Source organism: Haemaphysalis longicornis, unplaced genomic scaffold (genome assembly GCF_048455015.1).
Source record: "Haemaphysalis longicornis isolate Haplotype H1 unplaced genomic scaffold, Haemaphysalis longicornis Haplotype H1 scaffold_9, whole genome shotgun sequence".
Classification (NCBI taxonomy): domain Eukaryota; kingdom Metazoa; phylum Arthropoda; class Arachnida; order Ixodida; family Ixodidae; genus Haemaphysalis; species Haemaphysalis longicornis.
The window spans coordinates 73,085,671-73,108,746 of record NW_027526460.1 but is presented as its reverse complement, the minus strand read 5'-3'; the positions used below and the strand labels follow the sequence as shown (position 1 = coordinate 73,108,746).

General features: G+C 51.6%; 1 protein-coding gene across 1 annotated transcript in view; it reads left to right on the top strand.

The window, feature by feature from the left end:
- The window catches only part of Plexb (plexin B), a gene marked incomplete in the record, with an annotated part of 139,820 nt that overhangs the window by 71,826 nt on the left and 44,918 nt on the right, over positions 1–23,076 (top strand). The window contains 3 exon segments of the mRNA XM_077683653.1: positions 9,817–10,075; positions 10,779–11,042; positions 11,622–12,455. Coding sequence (XP_077539779.1) covers positions 9,962–10,075; positions 10,779–11,042; positions 11,622–12,455 — 1,212 coding nt within the window.

The window sequence follows — 23,076 nt, the reverse complement described above, 5'->3', positions numbered from 1 at the left end:
GCTAGGCTTGACTCGGCTTTCCGCGGCGCCGACAAGCCCACCGCAGCTGCAGCGCTGACCGGGCACAAAGAAGTCGCAGACAGGCAGCCTACGTGGTATTTGAATAGCCGAGGATATCCGCCTCTCGTCGCGGACTAAGGTGTTTAAAAGCGATGCGGGAGCTTGCTTTTTTTCTGGAACGGTGGAGTTTCGAACATGACAAGCGGGTCAACCGCAAGAAATTCTTGCGCACGCTAAAGCCCGTGCGCGCGCTTTGAAACGAGCCCATTGTATGTTATGTGTGTGCTACCCACAACCGGCTAATACATTAAGTAACGCATAACTCGTTAAATAGAACAAGCAAAATACGTTTCGACGTGCTTAATGATTCAAATGAGGAGGATAAACTTTATTGGGAGCATAGTAATGTGGTGTGGGGCCCTCAGTCCAGGACTCTATTGAGACCCCTGCCGCTACGGCCCTTTCCACCCGCCTAAGCTGGGAATCGAGACCGGAGCTGGACAGCTCCTTCTCCCACTGCTCACGGGAAGGGTGCGCGATTCTTGGAATTTTGGGGTTTGCCGAACACTCCCATACCATCCTCCTCCTCCTCCTAACGAGGCTTGCCTGCATACCCAGAACGAAAATCAGCGCCTATAGTACCACTGCGTAGAGTTCGAAAGGTCGTACACCCCCTGCAAAATGCTGTTGGCTTCTCCGCAATACTCGCCTGCCTAACACGACAACACGCCCTGCTCCTTGCAGCAACAACAAGGTTGGTCGTGTAAGCTCCTTCGAACTAGCAAATACACTCGTACGCTTGCAATGCTTAATGCCACGCCCTAAAACCCATTGTTCACCGGAGCTTGCTTGCTTTGAGCATCGCAGAAGGCGTCATACTGGGTAGCAAACCCTGCAGTGAAGCCTAAGTTGCAGTTTTTGCAAAAGGGACGATTATCAAGGCTAATTTTTCATCATTCTTTAACCGTTTAATCAAGAGATGTAATCGTTTTTATTTAATCGTTTAATCGTAATCAAGGTTTTTAATCGTTTTCGAACTCCGGGTTCCGATGCTTCGATTCCGCGTTCTTAAAAGACGTTCATGTCGCAGTCGCCCAAGAATGCGTGCAGTGAGTACGCCTCGGCAAGTTCATCCAACTTCGAATAGGGGCACGGATTAATCCAACGGCGTTCAAAATATCGCCTCCGTCGCCGGCCACAGCAGTTGCTCTAAAGTACACAAAGGTACGTCACACATTTCGCTGCTCCTTCGACGACGCTAGACGCTTCTTTTTTTCCGTAAAATTTCGGATATCTTCACCCACGCGAAACCGCAGAAAGTGCAGTCAGTCGCGGGAGAAGGAGCGGGTCAGCGCATTTCGCTCTTCCGAAGGCGGGGGAGGAGGGGGGGGGGGAAGGGGGGGGGGGTGCAGAACGGACTCGCGCCAGTTCCCGGTCGCGCTCGGTCGGGTCTGCGCGCGAGCTCTGACGAAGCGTGCCGCCAGCCAAAAGGCTTGCTTCGTTGCCGCCGAAGAGTCGGGGGGAAATGCGGGGAGCGGAGCGGCCCGTCGTCTGGGGGTTTCGAGCCACGGCGGTGAACCGGAGCGCGATCTCCTCCACCTCGTCGTCTTCCTCCTCACCGTGCGTATAGCGTCACGAAGATTAACTCCCGCTCGCAGAAGGGGCGGCTTGTTCGATGTCACTGCGCGCGGAGCTTAGCCCTTTTAAAATGTCCGCCGGGAGTTGGTGCCGGGAGCGCGCGCGTGCGCAATTTCAGACTCGGAATGTGTACAAGCGCGCGTTATTTGCCCGTCGTGGAGGGTGGCTAGTTCCTAACGCGTTTGAGGGCAGTTTTGTTCTCACCTTTCCGTTTGAGTTTGAATTTGGCGCGCGAAGGGTCGGCGCTGCCGTTGTCAGGTATGACTAACTGCGCTTCCGTTAGCGTGTAGCAAGAGGTGAAGATTTTTGTTTAACTGTCGCCACGTTTGCGCTGTTGTCACGCGACGGCACTGTGTAAACAAGTGTCTGTTTGAAGAAAGTTGATAGCGGACGTCTTTCTAGACGAAACGCTTAAACAACGGTGTAAACGTTTTGGTTGAGTACGGTAAATAGACAGACCAGCCGAGGTTAAGAAGGAGTCTACAATGGCTCTGCAATAGCGACAAAAACTGGCGCGCGTCTAACAGAGGTAACATTGAGTGGCACGGTCGGAGATAACGTGTGCGCCGACGCAAATAAGGTTGGGAGCAAGCGCTCTTATTGGTGATTTTCGATCGTGGTTAAGCCTAACTCGCCCAGTAAGCATTGCCACAGCGTTGTATGGTGTGGACCAGTTGCGCGGTTCTCTACTGTGGGGCAAGAATAAATACCGTAATTTCGCACGTATAATTGGCACCAAAAATGCGAAAATTTTGGTGTCAAAGTAGTAGTGCGGATAATACCCGGGGTTTCTCCTTTAGTTCAGCTTCACGGCAATGCGCGTTGTGCCGTGAAGATGACCTTGTGTGCAACAGTGACGACTGCGGCTCAAGTGATAGCACTAGCGAGAACAGTGACACTGAGCGAATTGTGACTTTCGCCTATCGGGCAGTGTATTATAGTGCTTGCTAAATATACGCTTTTTCTGTCTACATAGTACGTGATGTGTTTCTTGAGCAGTAGCTTTGGTGCAGCTTTCCTGTATCGAATGTGGGGGCAATACGCGAGGATTTTTTTTTTCGTTTCCGGCAGGCGTGGATGCGGGGGTGCGGATTATATGCAGAGGCGGGTTATAACGCGCGAAAATACGGTAGTCAGTCCTAGACATCAGGTGGGATAGCCTGATGTCCAGTTGGGCTTCCAAACGCGCCTGGGTGCTAACTGCCCGCGCGAAAGGTGTTCATATGTGTGCTACACGTGCCAACACTCCGTAAGAAAAGTACATAAATTTACACAGCTTCGAGCCATGTTTCTGAACGCAAAAAAAAAAAAAAAAAAAGAAACAATGAATCTATTTCGTCGTATGCGTTTGCTAGGCCCTAAACAGTTTCTATTGTACGGGCCGGAGTTGTGGGCATCACCACGAACACCGCATTCTCTCGCCGTTTCGTGGAATCCCGAGGTAAACAAAAACTTCTCCCATCCGTCGTTCCCGTAGTAAAACAAAACTCCGCGAAGAAAAACAAAATAAATAATGCTTCAACGCGGCTTGCAACGTAGCCTTCTTCCAATAACGCTTTTTCCGACATAACCCTGGCAAATGCCTGCTCAATATACGCTTTCATCGAGCCTGGCGGAAAAATAAAGTCTCTCTTTTGTTCCTATCTTTCGCCTGGCCGCGCGCATCGACAACACAAATGGGCCTTTTATTAAAGAGCAGCTCCCAACGGCGCTCCTGCCGCTCGGAGTCACCCGAGACACAAATGCGGTCCCCGTTGACGTACACGCAAGGCGGCGTCGTGGCTTGTTTCTAAAATACCGCCCGCGGGCCTGAATTTAGTACACATTCGTTTATGTGCACCACCACTTTGCCTTGTTGAGTGAGGGGAGTCTTTATTATTCTACGTCATCTCGTGCGTATATATATATATATATATATATATATATATATATATATATATATATATATATATATATATATTGCTGAAAGCACTGGCGCCTGAATGCGCTCGAGAAAGAGGAGGCAGGCGCGCAAGAGGCGTCTGGCTAGATGCTCTTAGGCCTCCTCGGCGACACGCGAGCTATCAAACTAAGCCCCCTCCGCTGCCGCCGCGCAGGAAGTGCTTCATTCTTCCACGCTTTGGGGCACGCGATGATAGCGGCTGATCGCTGACGGACGACTATGATGCCTCGCCTGCCTGCTTCGTTTACGCAGGACTGTCAGGCGTGGGTCTTGAGCGCGCTCCCCGAATACTCTGCCTTCGCGGATGACGACCTCCTCTTTTCGTCTCCCGTCCGTCGCTCTTGTTCTGCGCCGCTCTGGTTTTGCCTGCCGTTTTTTCCGCTCGAAGACGCTCAATAAATTCGTCTCGCGTGGAGTAGCCGACCTCTTCTTTGAGTACACACGGCGCGATGCCGGTCTATACGTCGTTCATTGTTGTCGAGCGGTATGTCGAAGTCTTTTATGCGTAAACGTTGCTCGCGAGGCACTTAGGAGTTTCGGCTGGAGGTTATTATGTAAATGAAGACGCTAGGGTTTTCGAATTTCGCGGTGGTGTGGCCAGATACTACTACCGTTTTGTGTGTTTGTGTGTGTGTGTGTGTGTGTGTGTGTGTGTGTGTGTGCGTGTGCGTGCGTGCGTGCGTGCGTGTGTGTGTGTGTGTGAGTGTGTGTGTGTGTGTGTGTGTGGGAGAGAGAGAGAGAGAGAGAGAGAGAGAGAGAGAGAGAGAGAGAGAGAGAGAGAGAGAGAGAGAGAGAGAGAGAGAGAGACTGTAAAAAATGGAACAAAGCATTTCAGTGGGTACACTACATTTCCAATAAAACCTTTGAAAGAAGGAAAGGAATTGGGCGCTGTGAAGTGCACCCGAGACCCGCAGCACCACGCGTTGCCCAGACGCTGCAGTTCCAATAAAGCCTTCGAGCGAAGTGACGACCCGGCTAAATAAAAGCAGAAATAGCACATTTTTTTCTCATCGACAAAGGTTGGGGTAGCTGACGTCTGTTTCACCTTCTGGTTTATCCGCCCGTTTGTTTTTCCTCCTCTTCTATCCAGTTCTTTTTCGCCAGCGATGATACCGTTGGAATGTTCCTCTTCGTCAGCTGAGCCAATTCCCTCATAAGGCTCCCTGGGGGACGTTGCCGCGGGTCTTGTATCTCTCCATCAGCCTCACGGGGCAGCAGGGAACAGAAGATAAGCGATGGCCTTTAGCAACCCCGAGTTCCTTAAGCCCCGTGCTCTTAGTCTTCTGCGCCGTCGGGGGAGGAAGGAACACCGGCGAAGCTGTCCTCAACGAATGGCGCGCCCTCTCCAGGCGCCCTGGAGTGCGCTGCCCTTGCAAGGCGAGCGTTGTTGCAGCGCGGCCTTCTATCTTCCGAGACGATCTCGAGCTCGTCGCGATGCCTCCTCCTTCTCCGAGGAGGATGCGGGAAGGGGATCCCGGCGCGGTAATGTGTCCTAATGACGCCCTCATAGGCCACGCTTTGGTGGAATAACAAGCGAGACCAAGCGAGTCGTGCACTTTCGAAGCAGTGAACTTCGCGGGAGGACTCTGAAATTTGCTCGCCGTACCCTCCTCTTCTTCGCCTATCGGGGACGTCCGGAAAGAACAGAAACAAAGAAATTATGAAGACAGGATGCGAGGAAGTTCCGGGCGCTTTTCTTGCTCCGTTTGAAAGTATTTGAAAGTCACCTGCGGCCGTAATTTCGCCCCACCCTTCCCAAGTTTTTCCGGGCCCTGTTCTTAGCGTATTTTTAAAACTGAACAACGTCGTCCCGGCGATCTCTTATCTGCTCGGCACGGAGGAGATTCATTTTTCCCCGCTGCCCTTGGACTAGTAGCGCACGTTATGACGTGCTTAGCGGCGTTTTGAGTATTTTTTGAAGCGGTTAGCCTTTGCCGAAGGTAACCTTGTTCGGCTACGCTTTGTTCGGCCGCGTGTGCTTAGGCGTGTTCAAAACTTGATGGTTGTCCTCGCTGTAATTGGAGCGATCGGGTAATAAAAAGTGGTATTTATGATGCAGCGGGTTACTCTATTATGGCCAGCGCGATACAGCCTGCCGAAGCGGTTACCTTAATTTCTTTCGTTGTGGCGATTCGAGCCATTAACTATGCTGTAGACAACTCGGCTTTTCGGGCTTCGTACTGGCATTCTTCTTATCTCTGGTTTTTCTAGCATGATCCCCAAAAAACTGGGCGCGTCATTTCATGACCGTACATGTACGCTAGCTAATCTGTGTGCAACTAGCGCGACGCGAGGCTGTTACGCCTCTTCCTATTTATCGCATCTACATAAATGTTTAAGCGACATTCGAGTAATTCGAGTAAACCATCACCACCACCTTGTATTACTGATTTTTTTTTAAATGTGACTTACGGGTGCATCGACGTAATGCAACGCCTTGTGTTTTGTATAAATACCATAATTTGGGATAAGGTTGGCAACCAGATTGATTGTCAGTGCACATAGCGAAACCTTGATTACCACAACTGTTTCATTCCGAGCGCTTGGAGGAACGTCGCCAAGGACAAAACAACTTTGGAAGTTCCCGCGCCCGGAGACGAGCCCAGAAAGGGTCGCTGAACCCCCGTGACAAAGCGTCGGTACATCAGCACTAGGCGTCGCAGAGAGGGAGCGCCTGTTTTCCGTCTATCCATTGCGAAAGCTCCGGGAAAAGGAGCGCATCCGGCTCAAATTTCGCGGGGGGCCTCAGCGCAAGGGTGCTTGGGTAAACAGGCGGAGTGTGTGTGTACCCCTGGGTGCGTTTCCGTCTCTGGGGACTTTCGCGGTGGGTTGCTGTGGCGTTGGAGCCACCAGTATCCTCATAGTAAAGATTTACGATAATAATGAATCTAATATCGCGTTTAAGATGCGCGCGGAACGGGTGCAAGGTATTTTTTTCTTAAAAAGTCGGTATCGTTAACTCCTCAATTTCCTGTTGAGTATGTGCGTACAGATGTGGCCTAATTGGGGGTGTGTCGGTTTCTATACTTGGGAACCAGTTAAGAGCGGCAATAGGTCATGTACGATATCACTCCGCCTAAGCGACGGACCCAGATGTCAACGGGCGCGCGCGCTTTGAACGGAGATTGCAATGAATGCGTGATATCGTCTGCCTTTTCTCACGTAGTTTGTTTGTCGTCGCTGCGGCAGTCTATGAGCATATTAAGCCCAAAATATAACGAAAATGGCTCTTGCCATGTTCAAAATATTCCTAGTAACGCACTACTTGCGCCGCGCGGAGTAACATCCGGCTGCGGTGATGAGGCACAGCGGAAACTTCCGTCGCCGTTTTTAAGTTGTACCCGAGTAGATTTTTTTAAAGTTGAGTTAATGGTATGTCATGCACGTAAACGAATGCAAACAAAAAAAGTATTTAGGATTGTTGTGAACCAGTGTGGGTTCTGTTGTGTTCAAGTTCGCCGAAATGTTTAAAAATCCCCCGGCTTTGTTTTAGCTTTTTGTTTTCCGACGAGTGTGAAACGCGTTCAGCATGGAAAATGACTGCTCAAGTCGTGGTTGTTAGCGGAAACCTGTCCCCGAAGGCGTCTTTGGTTGAAACGTGTGATAAAGCAAAAAAAAAAAGGTGACATAGTACACGCTTAACTTTCTCCCGAGCTGCATCTGACGCTGCATACTGGGCGAAGCCACAATCCCTCGCATAGAAAACAACGTACCCGAAAAAAAAAAAAACAAAAAAAAACGCCATTTTAGTTTGTATTTGCGAGGGTTGACTTTCTCAGGGCGTTCGCATCTCGGCGCGGCGAAAAACCAGTCCCGAAGCCGCTGGTGGTGGGCGCAACGCCATTTGTCGCCCGGCTATCTTCTGTTTTCTTCTTATTCTGTCCTTTCTCTCCGCAGTCCGACCACGTTCCCTTTCTACGAAGCGCTTCGTACTTTTCGTCTCATTATTTACACCGGGCATTAGGCTGCTTATCAGTCTACCTCTCCTTTCACGGTCTCAGCGGCGACGTTCATTGGTGCGTCACCTTGGGCAAGCTCCGCCTCTCGCACGGCGTTACGCTCGAATGGACGTAATGCGGATAAAAAAAGCCCGCCGGCTTCCAGTTTTGGTTGGCTGCTCTCCGGCGGTTATTTATTTTTTTTTTTTCGTTCCCCCGCGCTTCTAGTTTTTCTCCTCTTTCACATCCCGGCCTTGATATCCTGTTGTCGAATCCAAAAGTAATGGCAAATAACAGTCGTATGCCCCCGCCTCGACCGACCGCCGGTGTTCCAAGAAGCAACCGCCGAAGCCATTGTGAACGGCAGCCGGTGGTGCTGTTAGGGAAATGACTGACGTTTGGAAGGCGGGAGGCAGCTTTGATGTGCGCGGCACACTTATGCCGGCACCACGACGACAGCCACCTGGTCTCTATTTCGATTGGGAAACGACCATCATGGGAGAGTCGTTATGCAACGTCGAACTGTGGAGAGCTGCGTCGCGTTTGTCGAGACTGTTGGGCGTTGTATGGAAACCGCTCCACCGTTTCCGTTGTACTTCGTGCTTGACTGTGCACTCCTAGAATGGTGCTTATAGTTATCTGGTTGCTGATGAATGCGAGCTGCTGGATTCTCACCACCTGCTGTGGTGTCCTGCAGTAATGATGAGGAATGGGTGCTTGTATCGGTGGTTATGCATGGCTTATAGCCGAGAGAGAGAGAGAGAGAGAGAGAGAGAGAGAGAGAGAGAGAGAGAGAGAGAGAGAGAGAGAGAGAGAGAGAGAGAGAGTAATAATTAATGGTGAAGGTGATGGTAGCCGTCTTGCCTTGTGCGTGGCATGAGAAAAATAGAACAAATAAATATAAAATAAAATAAATAAATCAACCTATAAACGAATTTGGCAGCCAGTTGTTACATTCGGGAAGGTGTTTTAACACCGGGCTCCGTCGCCTCCGTCATGTGAGGTAGCGTGGTGAAAAGTGGCCAGCGAAAGTTGCTGCCTTGGGGACGATGACAAGAAGCCGAAGGAAAACTTAACTGGTTTACTGCATGGCGAGAGATGAGCCGAAGCAAGACAGGAACAATACCCTTCCGGGCGAGCAGAGTGACAACATTGATTCGCTGCTCCAAAACGAATACATTTTAAATTAGGTTTTGAGGAGTGTTTCATACTCATCTTTATCGGACTCTTCATGCGGGTTATCGGACTCTTCATGCGGGCTTAGTGTTTCATTACGTTCATTCGTCTTGAAAACAGTGCAGATGATAAAAAGCGGACAAACACAGCACGATGTGGTGTTCGCCCGCATTCTTCACTTCTGCTTCTGGCGTATACGTCCTCAGCATTCTAATAATGCTTAGGTGCGCACACGCAAGAAGGTGGCTATTTTCAGGTTGAATCGCGAGTGCGCCACCGTTCGCTTTTTTGGCGTGCGCTGCCTGCATACGAACAAATTCCGACTGCTCCAGCCGCAGTCTGCGGCCGGTGCCCGTATATACGAAGGAAGAATGAAGGGAAAACGCTCGCGGGAGAGAAAGGGGAACCACGTGGTGCTCGGTCTTCGTCAAGTCTTGTGTGCGTGCTGCGGCAACATCTGTGAAAAGAGGAGCTATTTTTAATCGAGCCTCGCTCGCCCGACTTCGCCGTTCCTTTAATTTCCGGTGTCAGGTAACGCCGAGCTCTCGCACCAACACGGGAGCCCTTTTTCGTTCATTTATTTTTATCGCTTTTTTTTTTCGAAGGGGAAACTTTGTGTCTGCTCCCCTCCCCATTCGTGCGGCTTAATATTGGCAGCATCTTGGATCTCTCCGATTGTGACGCATTTCTTGTTGTTGCGGCCTATTTTCGGGGGCGCTGGGGAACTTCGTTCTCGGAGAAAGTTCCCCGAATAACCGCCGTGTGCCGTTATTAAGGAAGCGCGAATGCGGGAGACGAGAGAAGATGGTGTTAAGGAATGTGTACAATCTCGTGTTGGGTTAAAGTAAAGGAAATGGCGAGTTTACTGCGAGCCATGCACGCGTGGGCACTGCGAAGTCGTGAACATAAGCGCCATTAGAGGAGGAATGAATACATCTACACAAACAGCGCTTTGCGACATATGGCGTGATGGTCTACAGCTTTTTGAAAACATCAGTTATTTTGAAATGTCGCGCGTACTGTACTCATTAGTCTTTCGCCGCTCTTCTCTAGTGGAGTCACTTCTTCGCCAGGTAGCGTTGTGATCGATCTTGACGTGTGTTCCCTGCTGTCTACGCGCAGGGCGGCGTTTGTGCACGACAGCGGTGGTGGCTTGACCGAGCTGCGTCCATGATCGGCTGCGGCAGCATCGGCGCATCCTCGAGACCCCCGACGGCCAGGCGGAGGCGCCGGTGAGGACGGCGTCCCCCTCGAGCGCAGCGCGGCGATGCTCCGGCCGCGCCAGCGACGCCGCTGCACCAGCGGCCGGCACGGCTCGGCAGCGAACACAGCCGCCGTGGCTCTCGGACCCTTGCTGCTGGCTATGCTGCTCATGCAAGCGGTGAGGAAAATGTTTAGCCGCGACGTCGTTCGGTCACCTGGAGGCTGTACGGCGTGCGCGCCGAAAACGATCGTGTCAGTGCCTGGAAGCACGCTTCACTTCTAGCTTCTCTGTAAAGAGGAAAAAACCAACTTCGTGGAGGGCTGGAATAGGTGTTACTATTTTTTTTTTCCAGGGAAATATAGACTTTTTAATGGTTTAAGAATGATGGGATGGAGAGGAACGTAACACTAAGAAGTTCCGGGAAATCGAATTCGATATCACATTCTAAGGGTGGTTCAATGTAGGTCCCAGCCTCAAAAACGTTGACGTCCGGATGGCCCGTGGTTGTGCGGGCCAGTTCAAATGACGCGTTCAGCAACAATTTCTTAGCATTTTTACGCATGTAATCAAGTGTTACTATTACTATAATTGTACTTTGCTTAGCGGAAAGGTGACTCACAGTTTTGCCAGGGCTGAGGGAAACGGTAAAGAAGGTGCGTACGTATACATTCACCTGTCTATCCCCGTGGTACATGGGCGTGTCCACTCTTGGAAGTTCTCGATGTATGACCGAAGACGAATTCCTTTCTCCGTCGCGAGTAGAGTTGTCCAGTGCCTCCTAAGCTACGGAAAGTCTACTTATTGGTCATCAGACACCGCCTCCGTGAGCCGCATAGAAGGCTCGTGGCGAGCTTCTGGTGCCTCTGTTTGTCCTCGGCAGGCGGGGGCGGCGAGGCCCGTGTCGGACGACGGCGTGGTGGCCTTCTACCGGAGCTACAACGAGAGCGTCAACTTCACGCACCTGGTGCTGGACAGGGTGGGCGGCCGGCTCTACCTGGGCGCCACCAACAGGCTGTACCAGCTGGACGCCGCCAGGCTACAGCTGCAGGTGGACCTGGCCACGGGACCCGTGCAGGACAACATCCTCTGCTCGCCCTCGAGCTGCGACGGATACCCCACGGCGCCCACCAACAACGTCAACAAGGTATACCTACGGCGCCGCTGTCACCAGCTGCCTTGGAGACTGCAGCGTTGCGGAATTTGGAAGCTGTGCTGCTCTTGCTTCCCGGCTCTGTCGGCTCCGATCAAGCTTAGATGGATAGTTAGGACTAGCTGTCACTATGATCACAATTAATTCTAGCAGGCATGCTACTTTATTCAACATGACCATTTCGCCCTTCTGCTTGAATTCTACCTTTGTGGCCCTGTCAGTTTCAGGTATTCGCTTGTCCTAAAAAGCTTGTTCTACGTGGTGCGAATTTCTCTGAGAATCCACAACGGTGGCGCCGCTCGTGCGGCCAAACGATCTCTTTTCGTTGCTGCTTGTTTTGCCGCACAAGCGGCGCCGCAGTTGCGCATTCGCCGGGAAATTCGCACGGGCTTAAGACGGCGGTCAGAATTTTTTTGAAGGAGTATCTAAGTGCAAGATTAGTGGGCCGCATTCAGACTCTCCAACAGCTTGCATCTTCGTAACGGTTGTACATTGCGTCAGAGTTACTTCGGCCCTGATAGACTTAGTTGGCGCCGACACCAACACCTCGACCGGCTCTTGTTCGGGCTGCAGGTGCTGCTGATCGACTCGGTGTCCCAGAAGCTGATCGTGTGCGGCAGCGTTCGCCAGGGCGCCTGCCAGCGGCACTCGCTGGCCGACGTCTCGCAGAAGGAGCCGCTGGTGCCCACCCCCGTGGCGGCCAACGACGAGAACTCGTCCACCTTCGCCCTGATCGGGCCGTCGCACTACTACGGCCGCGACTCGCGCGCCCTCTACGTGGCCACCACCAACAGCCGCCTGGGGCCCTACCGCGACATGGTGCCGGCCATCTGCACGCGCAGCCTCGAGCCCGAGGCCGAGCGCTTCCGCATCATCGAGCCCAGCTTCTCGGAGACGGCGCGCGTCGACATGGCGCACCACATCAAGGACTACTACCTGGTGCGCTACGTGTACGGCTTCCACACGGACCAGTACGTGTACTTCGCCACCGTGCAGCGCAAGAGCCACCTGCGCGCCTCCGAGGAGCTCGGCTACATCAGCCGGCTGGCGCGCGTGTGCACGTCCGACCCGGCGTACAACACGTACACCGAGGTGACGCTGCAGTGCGTCGGCGTCGACGGCACCGACTACAACCTCCTCCAGGACGCCGTGGTGTTCGAGGCCGGCGAGGACCTGGGCCGCGAGCTGCGCCTGCCCGCCGGCCAGCGGCGCGTGCTGGCGGCCGTGTTCGCGCTCTCGCGGGACCACACGGCGCGGTCGGCGCGCCGCGCGGCCATGTGCTTGTTTCCCTTGAGGGACGTCGAGCGCCGCTTCACCGAGAACATCCACATGTGCTACAACGGCAGCGTGCTCACGCGCAATATGGATTACATCGCCGGAAGCGTCCAGAGCTGTCCCGAGCCAGGGGTGAGCGGACGATGCCTTTTTCTCTATCGATAGTTTTCGCCTCCTGCTTTTTTAGCGCTTGCTATACACGATGCCTTTTTTCTCTGTCGTTCTCGCATACTACTTTCTTAGCGCCTGCTATACTCGGAAACAAGTTAAGAACGGCAGTAGCTCACGTACGGTATCACTCCATCAATGCGCGGACCCGGATGTCAACGGGCGCGCGCGTTTTGAAAGGAGATTGCTATGAATGCGTGATATAGTCTGCCTTTTCCCGCGTAGTTTGTTTGCCGTCGCTGGAGTAGTTTATAAAGCATATTAAGTCCAAAGTATCACGGAAACGGCTCGTGCCACGTTCAAAATATTCCCAGTAACGCGCTACTTGCGCCGCGCGGAGTAACGTCCGGCTGCGGTGATGAGGCACAGCGGCAACTTTTCTTTGCCGTTCCTGTGTTGTATCCGAGTATAGTGCCGAAGCGGGGAATCTGTCGAGACGTAAAAATACGAGGCGGAGAAAATCAGTTGCCCCGCACTTGTCTACCACGCAGTGTTATTTTGCTGACCTAGGTCTGCGATGGAGAGAGAGAGAGAGAGAGAGAGAGAGAGAGAGAGAGAGAGAGAGAGAGAGAGAGAGAGAGAGAGAGAGAGAGAGAGAGAGAGAGAGAGAGAGAGAGAGTTTGTATTCACCTATAAGCACGGGAATGTCATCCAGTAAACGTATATGCAGCTAGTATATGCAAAGTCCACATAATTGCCATAGTGAAATGTACACACACACACACACACACACACACACACACACACACACACACACACACACACACACACACACACACACACACACACACACACACACACACACACGCACGCACGCACGCACGCACGCACGCACGCACGCACGCACGCACGCACGCACGCACGCACGCACGCACGCACGTAGAAGTTGCCTCATGGCGGCAGTTCATGGTCTGGGTATGTGCGTAATAGAATGAATTATATATGAGCTCTTTGTAAAGGCACTTTAACAATTTTTCCCGGCACCGATGGACTCGAGCGCGAACTTTGTAACAACACTTACCAAGATTCTACTCCTATGAACGCCTGCGCAGATGGTCAAGTAACGTGGGTTGCTGCGCATTCACTGCGACGTCGCTGTCACTATCGAGCGGCCGTCGCGGTTCGGTACAATCCGGAGCTGAATCGGACACAATGGGACGGTAGCACGATGGGATAAAACTTGGCGTGCCCTCAAAAGAAAGCGTCCTTTGCCACGCCCCGCGCGCGTCGATACTTCGTGACGGATTGGAACTTTTTAACGCTTGCGGGCGGATTCCAGATTTGCCACAAAGGCATTGTGGGATGCTTTCTTTCTCTTTGCGAGGCCCCGTCTTTGTGGGCTTGCATGAGGGGGCATTAGCGCGGTTCGTGATACGAGGAATAAATGGGCTCGCTTCGGAACACCCCCGCTTCACGGTGTTCGACACAGCCGGCTGGGAGGCTCCGAACTTTCCAACGGGCGAGAAAGCGCGACTGTATCGGTCGGTCGCTCGGAGCTCGGGCGGACGAAGATAAGCGAGCGGGCCTTCGTCGCGGCCCGGGTGGGCGTGGCGCTCGAAAATTCGGTGCCCGCTGTGATGGATCACGCCTGCCGGGAGATAAGCGATGCCCCGAGTGGGGGGACCCCCACGTTTTAGCGAACTACGCGCGTGGTACACTTCCAGTTGTTCAAAAAAAAAAAAAAATCTCTTCACAAAAGTTGAGAGGAAGCGCGAAAGCTTTCTGACACCGAAAGGGCGTCAAAAACTTCGCTGAAAATGCGCCCAACCTTCAAAGACCCTAATCGCAAACGAGGAACGATGCCATGCGACGATTTCTTGCATACTTGGTACGTAAAAAAAAAAATTACCCCACCTTCCCGCGAGGGGAACCCTGTGGAGATGCGACGCATCTTGGGGGTTCACTTGGTGTTTCCGTTGGGTTGATTCTCTAATTGGGTGAAACGTGTGAGGAACGCGTATGATGTGTTCTTTATTTCTTTGGCCGGTGCTGGAACGACCGCGGCTATGACGCAACACAATACGACACAATCCACTTTACTCCAATCCAATGCCCCTCGCGAGAGAGTGTTCGCTATCGGAGAGGAGAGCGGGTGAGCGGCGGAGAGCGCAGCTCGCGTGGCGAGGAGAATGGGGGAGGGGTGTGGACGGACAACAACAACGCCGTATGGAGGGACAAGGCGAGTGAATGAGATGCAGTCGCATCTAAAACGTAGGTACTATCTAAATGTATACCGATGCGTGGTTTATGAGATAAAGGTATACTACTGTACTCTTCCTTCGTGACCGAGGCGTGTATTGTCTTATCTACAACCGTTCCTTTTTCGCGATTGTCGAGTAACCGTTTTGACGCAATGGAAGCCCGATTTCACGCATGCGCCGTGCGTCCAGAGATCTTGTCAGATCTTTTCGGTCGACCAATCGTCCCATGGGGAAATGTTTTTTTTTTTTTTTTTAAGGGGCGCAGTCGGTCCCACTAAGAATGCTTTCACTTTAAAAAAAGACCGCTTCCTCGTTCGCCCGACGTTGTCCCTTCGTTGCCGATGCCGCAGCACCCATGGTGTGCCCGTGTTGTCAGGGTCGTAGCTGGAATTTGAGTTATGGGAAGGGCTAAGTCTAGCGTACGCGCTGCCTATAGTGGATTGGAGTGGAACAAACGTTTATTTAGCCTGCAAAACCGACGCTACGCGCGCCGTGGCCCACGTCACGGCCATCGACCGGGCCTAGGTCGCCTTCGAGGGAGCGTCCCGATCCTGTCGAGCCGCTGCCTCTCGGCCTTGCTGGACGGCCCAGAGCTGGTCGTCTTGATCGTACGAACACAGCGCCGCTTCAAGCCGTGGCGGCAGAGTTCCTGTTTTTGCCTCTTCGGGATTCGAACCCCCAACCCCACCCTCTGGCTACGTCGCTGCGTGTTGTTGTGTTGGCGCGTGCCCAACTCCTAGTTACATTTGGGTGCGCACTTGCCAGCGCCCAAGAGCGAGTAACGTTTGCGGAGCGTCCAATCCGCGTCAGCTCGACCGAGGATTGAGAGGTGCTTTCACGGACACCGTCGTGGGCGTCGATGCTCGGAGATTGGGATGGACTTGAGTAGTGACTGAGCTTATAGATGGTATTCGCTGAAACGTTTAGCTGTCAATTTCTTTGCTTGGCATCACTGAAAACGGCCACGGACATGGCGCGGCTTCTGCCACTTCGGCAGCACGCCGCAGAAAAAAAGAAAAGAAAACAATTAACTGGCGCGCGTCGTTTGCTCCATTTCAACCCGATTCTCAACGGTAGTGTCAACAGAGATGTTATTAATCGCACTCACATTGGAGCCGAGGCATTACTTTGCGTTCTGTGGGGTAGTTTGGAACCTCCAACAAACATGTGCTTAGCACGGACAACTACCGCCCTCCCGCGGAGCCCGACGTAACCAGTGACGCCGCACTCACGTGGTTGCCTGCATGCGTACCTCGCCAGTGAATATAACGTATAGCTGTCAGTTATCATGAATAGAGCCGTACCTAGAGCATCTCATTCAACGACTGATTCTGTAGGCGCCAATTATTTCGAACAGAGCCGTATTTAGAGCTTCTCGTGCCGGGAGGTGGGCGAAGAGAACATTGGGGCTCTTCGGACAAACCGCGGCAATTTCAAAACGGCCACTCAAAGCCCTAGCTAGGAAAAGGCGTTGGGATAATGAGGTAGTCAAGCAGTGTTGTAATCATTCCTTCCTCTCCCTTTTCCACGTCGTCACCCACCGTAATTCTTGCCTCTTTGTTTTGCATAACGGTTTCTCTTAATCAAGACCCGTGGTCTAAAATTAGGGACGACAACGTGGGATCAGTGGACACACCGCGCTCTTCTATAACGAATCCTCCGCCCACCGTTGCCCAAGCGAGCAGAACCTTCAACACCCACGGTCGTTGCTGACTTACCCAATAAGTGACGCCAACATTCGCGACCAGTGGGCGAAAGTAGATCACACACATTCGCCCGGCCGTGCGGCATCCAAAAATAGCGTCGTCCTTTACCTTCGATCCCAAAGTCCTCGTCCAACCGAATAACGAAAGTCCTCCGCCGTGTCCACCGTGTTGCGTCGCTTCCTGGAAGCGCCTTTCGCGGCGCAACACGTTCCCCGCTTACAAAGCGGCCGGCGCTCGGGTGAAAGCAGCTTCTCAGCGCGGCGGCTCCTTCGACTGCGAAATCCTCACCGCGCTCGAACCCCGGGCGAGACTTCAACAATCCCGCCGCCGCTCGCTGCTTTTATGCTGCTGCCACCGGCGTCGACGCTCGGCAACCCCGGCAAAGAAGCGTATCGGCGTCGGCGCCTCGGGCGAGGCCGTAATCCGCTTAGCGACTCTCGTCAGTGCCTGCGCCCCTGGCTCGCACGCTCTTCCCCCTCCGCCCGCAGCGGCCGGGAGCAGATTGAAACGTTTGCGCACCGGATCGGGTGGCTAGCTAGCTGGGGTACGACGCCGGCTGCTGCTTTCGGCATGCGGGTATTGTTTCGCCCGATGCCGGATAGTATAATAGGAGTCCGGGGATCCTTTCGCCTCTCATATCACCCCCCCACGCAATCGTATGCTTATTTCGTTCGGGAAGACGGAGCGGAAATGCGACTGTCTGGAACGGTACACGGGAGGAACGACTCGCTCTTGTGCATTTCGTTTGTTTTTTTGCGCCTTTCTTTTCGGAATCATCTGCTTTCGAAGGAACGCGTCTTTAATACATTGGCGACGTTGCGGTGGGAGGAGTGTCTCGTGTCTCGAGTTGCTCGGTGCCACTGAGCGCCGGAATAACGAAACTCGGGAGAAACGTATTTTTCTGGTGTATTTGCGTCGTCAATGTGCGCCGTTCGTTCTTTGAATGCTTCGCGGCGGCTGGCCACGTTAGTGTTCTTGCCTCTAGCAGTGCAAGGCTATGTTCAGACTACCGGCGCAAAAATCATCGTTATCTATGGACGTAAAAAAGTGGCGTGTCGCGCTGTTCGGTTGGCTGAAATGTGAAATGACGTCATTCGTTGAAATTATTACGACAGTTGCGGCAAAAGTCTGAACCGGGCCTTAGCGACACGTTAACGTTGTTAGCGAAGCATGGCCGGCTGTACAAGTCTGCTTCAGAGCGACGTTACTATTGCGTTAGCAATAGGTACGACGCGTTGAAAAACAGTACGCGCCGTCGATCCGCGGGCACAGGGCGACAGAAGGACAGGTAACGATAGAGGATGGGCGGAGCGGGTGACGTCGGCGTGGCCAGCGCTGCGTCCGCATCGCTGCCGACATCGTTACTAAGGCATAGACTCGGGCGAGCGAGGGGTTGCGTCAAGTCGAATCAGTGGCGCATGCGCACAGCTTCTCGACCGTCACCCGGTTGTGCGCGTTGTAAAGGGGAGCGCGCACCGAGTGCAGGTCTGAGTTGGCGGCAATAAAGGTTGGAATGTGAATTACGGCGGCAAAATGCCGATACCGGTGGACAGCAAAGAGTGACAGGCAGCCAGTGCATGCAGCTGAAACGTGACGACTGAGCCGGTTAGAACGCAAAGCACGGTTGGCACGGTGTGCGAGGGGCGTGCGAGAAACGCTTTCTGAAGCTGGAGCATCGCGCGGTCATCGTCAACACCGCGACCGAGAGGGATGAAATGCTCAGGCGTTCTTATTAAAGATGCACTAATGGATGTGTCGTTATTTTTTTCTGATGGTTCACTCTTAGGCAAAAAGGACTAAAATAGGGACTAAAATACAGCCGTTAGTCTTCGCGGGCGACCGTTCATCTTCAAAGGGAGTATCTGCGGCAGAGTACGTGCCGTGTGCATAAATTCGGACTAACTGTTCGTCCCCGCCGATCTATAAGGAGTAACGGGAAGACGAAACGCATGCAGTTAGTCTCTTTGCTGCGTCGTTAATCCCCTAATGGCGTCGGCGTTGCCCTTTCGCGCATATGTCTGCGAACAGTTTTATATTTCCAGAACACAAGCCATTGCAGTCACTGGGTGCTTTAGATGGTTCCACGGGAGAAAATATTGATGTTAGTTATAAGGAAATCGCCTAGGGTTAGTAGAGCGGCGGGTAATGGCAAGGAGCGGCGAAGCGCGATTGTCATACGCTTCTCGGCGAGGTTATGTTGATACGCTGTGTTGCATTCGATTCGTGCGAGATAATAACGGCCAATGAAAGCTTTCAAGCGCCTTAACAGTAACTCAAAAATTAGTGACAATAGCAAAAGTGGATTCCTGAGCGTAATGAATATGTATATGTTTAACAGACTAGAGAAAACGCATGTTGCTGATGACAACTGCAAAACAAAAATGCTCGCTACAGGTAAGCGTCTCGAAGTTATCTTTTACACTCGGTACATAATTGCCTTGGGCACCAAAGCTATGACAATGCTGCAACTGCTGTAAAACCCGCTTGCATTTCGCAGTCGCAATCGTCTAGCGACGCGAATTTGAAGAATTTAGGCTAAGCAACACCAAATTCGCTTTCGCCGATGCAGGAAAATATGGCATGTTTCCTTATTCTGACACTCACACAGACGAAACTTTTCACATACGTTACATAGAGCACTTAACATATGTATCGGACACTAAGAAAGCACTTAGCTTGCGCTAATTTGTGCGGAAACAAATGAGTCGTCCGATCGCCCAGCTACCTATCTCAACTAGGCGACGACGAGTTGATTGTTATTTACGAAAAAACTATGGTTGTGAGGCTCTACTTCGAATCGAACTGAGCAATAGTCCCTAAACCTAGAAAAGCGCTAAGCGCAAGGCGCGAAACGCGGTCACGTTAGCTTGCACCGATAGAAATTCCGGCACCAGTTGCAATGGATCTGTTGCATTATGCACAGAACTACACGCTGTACACTTGAATATTATCTGCCCCAGGAACCATCCGAAGGCGTGGTCTAGCGGATAGCACGTCGGGATCCTTGTGTATAATTCCGGGCGTCGGGGGTTCGATCCCTGCCGGTGCTGGCGTTTTTTTTCTTTTTTCTGCACTCTACGCAGTTCGTCCTTGGGGAGTATCGGAACGGACCATCCGGGTGGGGGACTAACCGTTCGTCCCCTCGCAGTTAGTCCCCAAAGGGACTAATGATTGTGGCAGAGGCCGTTAGTCCCCGAAAGGACGAACTTTTAGTCCTTTTTGCCTAAGAGTGTTGGTTTAGCTCCATCGACCTGTTGTTGGCTGCAGGCCTCTCTCGATCAGGAAGGAGTTTAACCCAAAGTGTGGGAGCTTTGTCCTTGCGCCCTCTCCCGCGTCACTGTATACTCTTTGGGAATAGACAGCGCAGAAGAGTGGGCGAAGAAAGAAAACGGCACAAAAAAATCACAGCTAGTAGCAGGTTGTTTATTTTATCGGTACTAGGGCAGAGGTCTTGAAGGATGCGGAGAAAAACGGTGACATTGTATTGTCCCCGAAAGACGGGACGGCACAGGATAGGAACACACGAGACCAACGCTAATGACGCGTAGGTAAAAACGATACTTCTTTGCGCTAAGAAAAACTTAGCTTTAAAAAATGGGATGAAGGCTTAGTGGGACTCTTCATTTCAGCCCCGATTGCCATCACGATGCATAATTTCGTTTTTTTGTTTTCTCAAACCTTTCGGTGTCCACTGACCAACCTATGCTCCACTATGCTGAGCGAGGCGAATCTATTCTTCGCACCCTAATTCCCCGTTGTCATCCCCGACCGGGATTTTGATCTTCCTCTGTTCCATACCGCGTTCCTCGGCATGCCATTCTTCGGTCCTTGGACGGCTCAACTCCGCTTTATTTTATTTCTAGCTAGGATGGTGTTGCAGAAATTGAATGGCTACCAGATGACACAAAAAAGTTGCTGCGGGTGATGATGATGATGATGATGATGGTGGTGGTGGTGGGCCAACTCTCGGGTCACTTTTCGTCTTCCCTAATCTTCTTGCCGCTCCCGAAGAGCGATGAAAGATATGAGCAGGCGAAATGATGCGGGCTAGTTGGGGTGTGATGTTACTAGAAATATGACCCCCATCTCCCCACCTCAACTTGTGTGTCTTGCTATAAATTATCCCTGTTAAAATGCGTCGAACAAGCGCCACATCGGTCGCACTCGTCTCACCGGATCGCTCCAAATTGCGCCCGCATTGCTCCGGCCTCAGCTTGCGCGTAGACGCACTTAAAAGGACTCGCGCCGCCAAGATTCGCAGCGTGCGAGGGAGGCACGCCGAGAAGCTCGTCCCGCTGTGTCCCGAATCAGAGCGAAACAATCGCGGGGCCCGCGAGCGCATGAAATTGAATGCACCGAGCTGCAGGCGAGACCCTTCTCGCTATTCTTCCTCGGCCTACAACAACCTGTTCACGAGTATCCCGACACACACACACAGACGCAGCTAGACCAAGAGATTTCTGCCCTCCGGCGGGCTTAGAATTAAACGAAAATTGGCCCCACTCTTCGTTCTGCTTCCGACCCCGGCGCGAGGAGCCCATTTCGCATTCGCCTCTCTTCGGCGAGACACAGCAAGAGGTCTGTGTGTTATAGACGCGGGATGGGAAAGGAATATATGGACATGTGCCCTACACGGCAAGAACAGAAACAAAGATGTTTGCTCACGTATCGGTAAGGTACTTGCCTTCTGTGCATTCCATCACAGGGCAGCATTGCCATGAGAACCTCACTCTGATAAGACAAGTTCCTTGCCGATACCTCATTGCCGTCTGTTCGACTATTTGCTCATACTATATATATGTATATATATATCAAAGTTTCAGGCCTTATTGTCAGTGCTATTTCGCGTTTTTGACAGTGTTTTTATAGTACCGCATGAGGTATGATTGCCATTTTTGTGATACAGGGGTAAATAAGTGAAAGTGGTCGAGAAAACCGCACGCGTTATGCGGAGGTTGTGGGTTCGATTCCCGCTTCCGAAAAAAAAACGGCGGATTTTTTTCTCGACCGTTATTTTCTCGTATCTATCCCTGCATCCTTGAAGGATGGCGGAGAAATTGTACTTGAAAAACTGGCAAACCTGTATACGCAATGCCTAATGACCGCAATGGTACCGGAATCTTGGAAGAACGCGAACATCATCCTAATCCATAAGAAAGGCGACATGAAGGACTTGAAAAACTACAGGCCGATCAGCTTACTGTCAGTCGTCTACAAGGTATTTACCAAGGTAATCGCTAACCGAATCTCTGCAACCTTAGATTTCAGTCAACCTAAAGAACAAGCAGGGTTCCGTAAAGGTTATTCAACAATGGACCATATTCACACGATCAATCAGGTGATAGAGAAGTGCGCTGAATATACTCAACCCCTATATATAGCCTTCATAGATTATGAGAAAGCATTTGACTCGGTCGAAACCCTAGCAGTCATTCAGGCATTACGGAACCAGGGGGTAGATTAGCATTATGTAAGAATACTAGAGGATATCTATAATGGGTCTACAGCTACTATCACACTCCATAAGGAGAGCAGTAAAATACCTATAAGGAAGGGTGTCAGACAAGGAGACACAATCTCTCCAATGTTATTCACAGCATGCTTACAAGAAGTATTCAGAACGTCGGATTGGGAACAGGTGGGAGTAAGGGTTAATGGAGAATACCTCAGTAACCTCAGATTTGCTGATGACGTTGCCTTGCTAAGTAACTCGGGGGACGAATTGCAAAGCATGCTTTCCGCACTGGGCGAACAGAGTAGGATCGTGGGCCTGAAAATTAATATGCAGAAAACTAAAGTAATGATCAATAACCTCGGGACAGCACAGCAGTTTGAGATAGATGGCGAGGCAGTGGAAGTGGTAAGCGAATATATATACTTAGGCCAAGTTGTGACCCCAGATCCCAACCATGAGGCAGAGATAATTAGAAGGATCAGAATGGGGTGGGGTGCATATGGCAGACATTATCAGATAATGAATAGCAGCCTACCATTGTCGTTGAAGAAGAAAGTGTATGACAGCTGCATCTTACCGGTACTCACCTACGGGGCAGAAACTTGGAGGCTCACTAAGAGGGTTCAACTTAAATTGAGAACGACCCAGCGGGCAATGGAGCGGAAAATGATAGGTGTAACATTAAGGGACAAGAAGAGAGCGGAGTGGGTCAGGGAGCAAACTGGTGTTAAAGACATATTAGTAGAAATTAAGAAGAAGAAATTGACTTGGGCAGGGCATGTAATGCGAAGGCAAGATAACCGCTGGTCATTAAGGGTAACAGAGTGGATCCCTAGAGAAGGCAAGCGCTGCAGGGGGCGGCAGAAAGTTAGATGGGCAGATGAGATCAAGAAGTTTGCGGGGATAAATTGGTCACAGTTGGCACAGGACCGAGGAAATTGGAGAATAATGGGAGAGGCCTTTGCCCTGCAGTGGGCGTAGACAGGCTGGTGATGATGATGATCCCTGCATCACAAAAATGGCAATCGTACTTCATTCGGCACAATAAAAACGCCAAATAGTACTGGTAATAAGGGCTGCAAGTCTGATATGTGTCCTTGCGGAATCCCTCGTCCCGTACGTCTCTGTTCTACGATATATATATATATATATATATATATATATATATATATATATATATATATATATATATAAATATATAAATCCGTTTTTTTTTTTTCCTT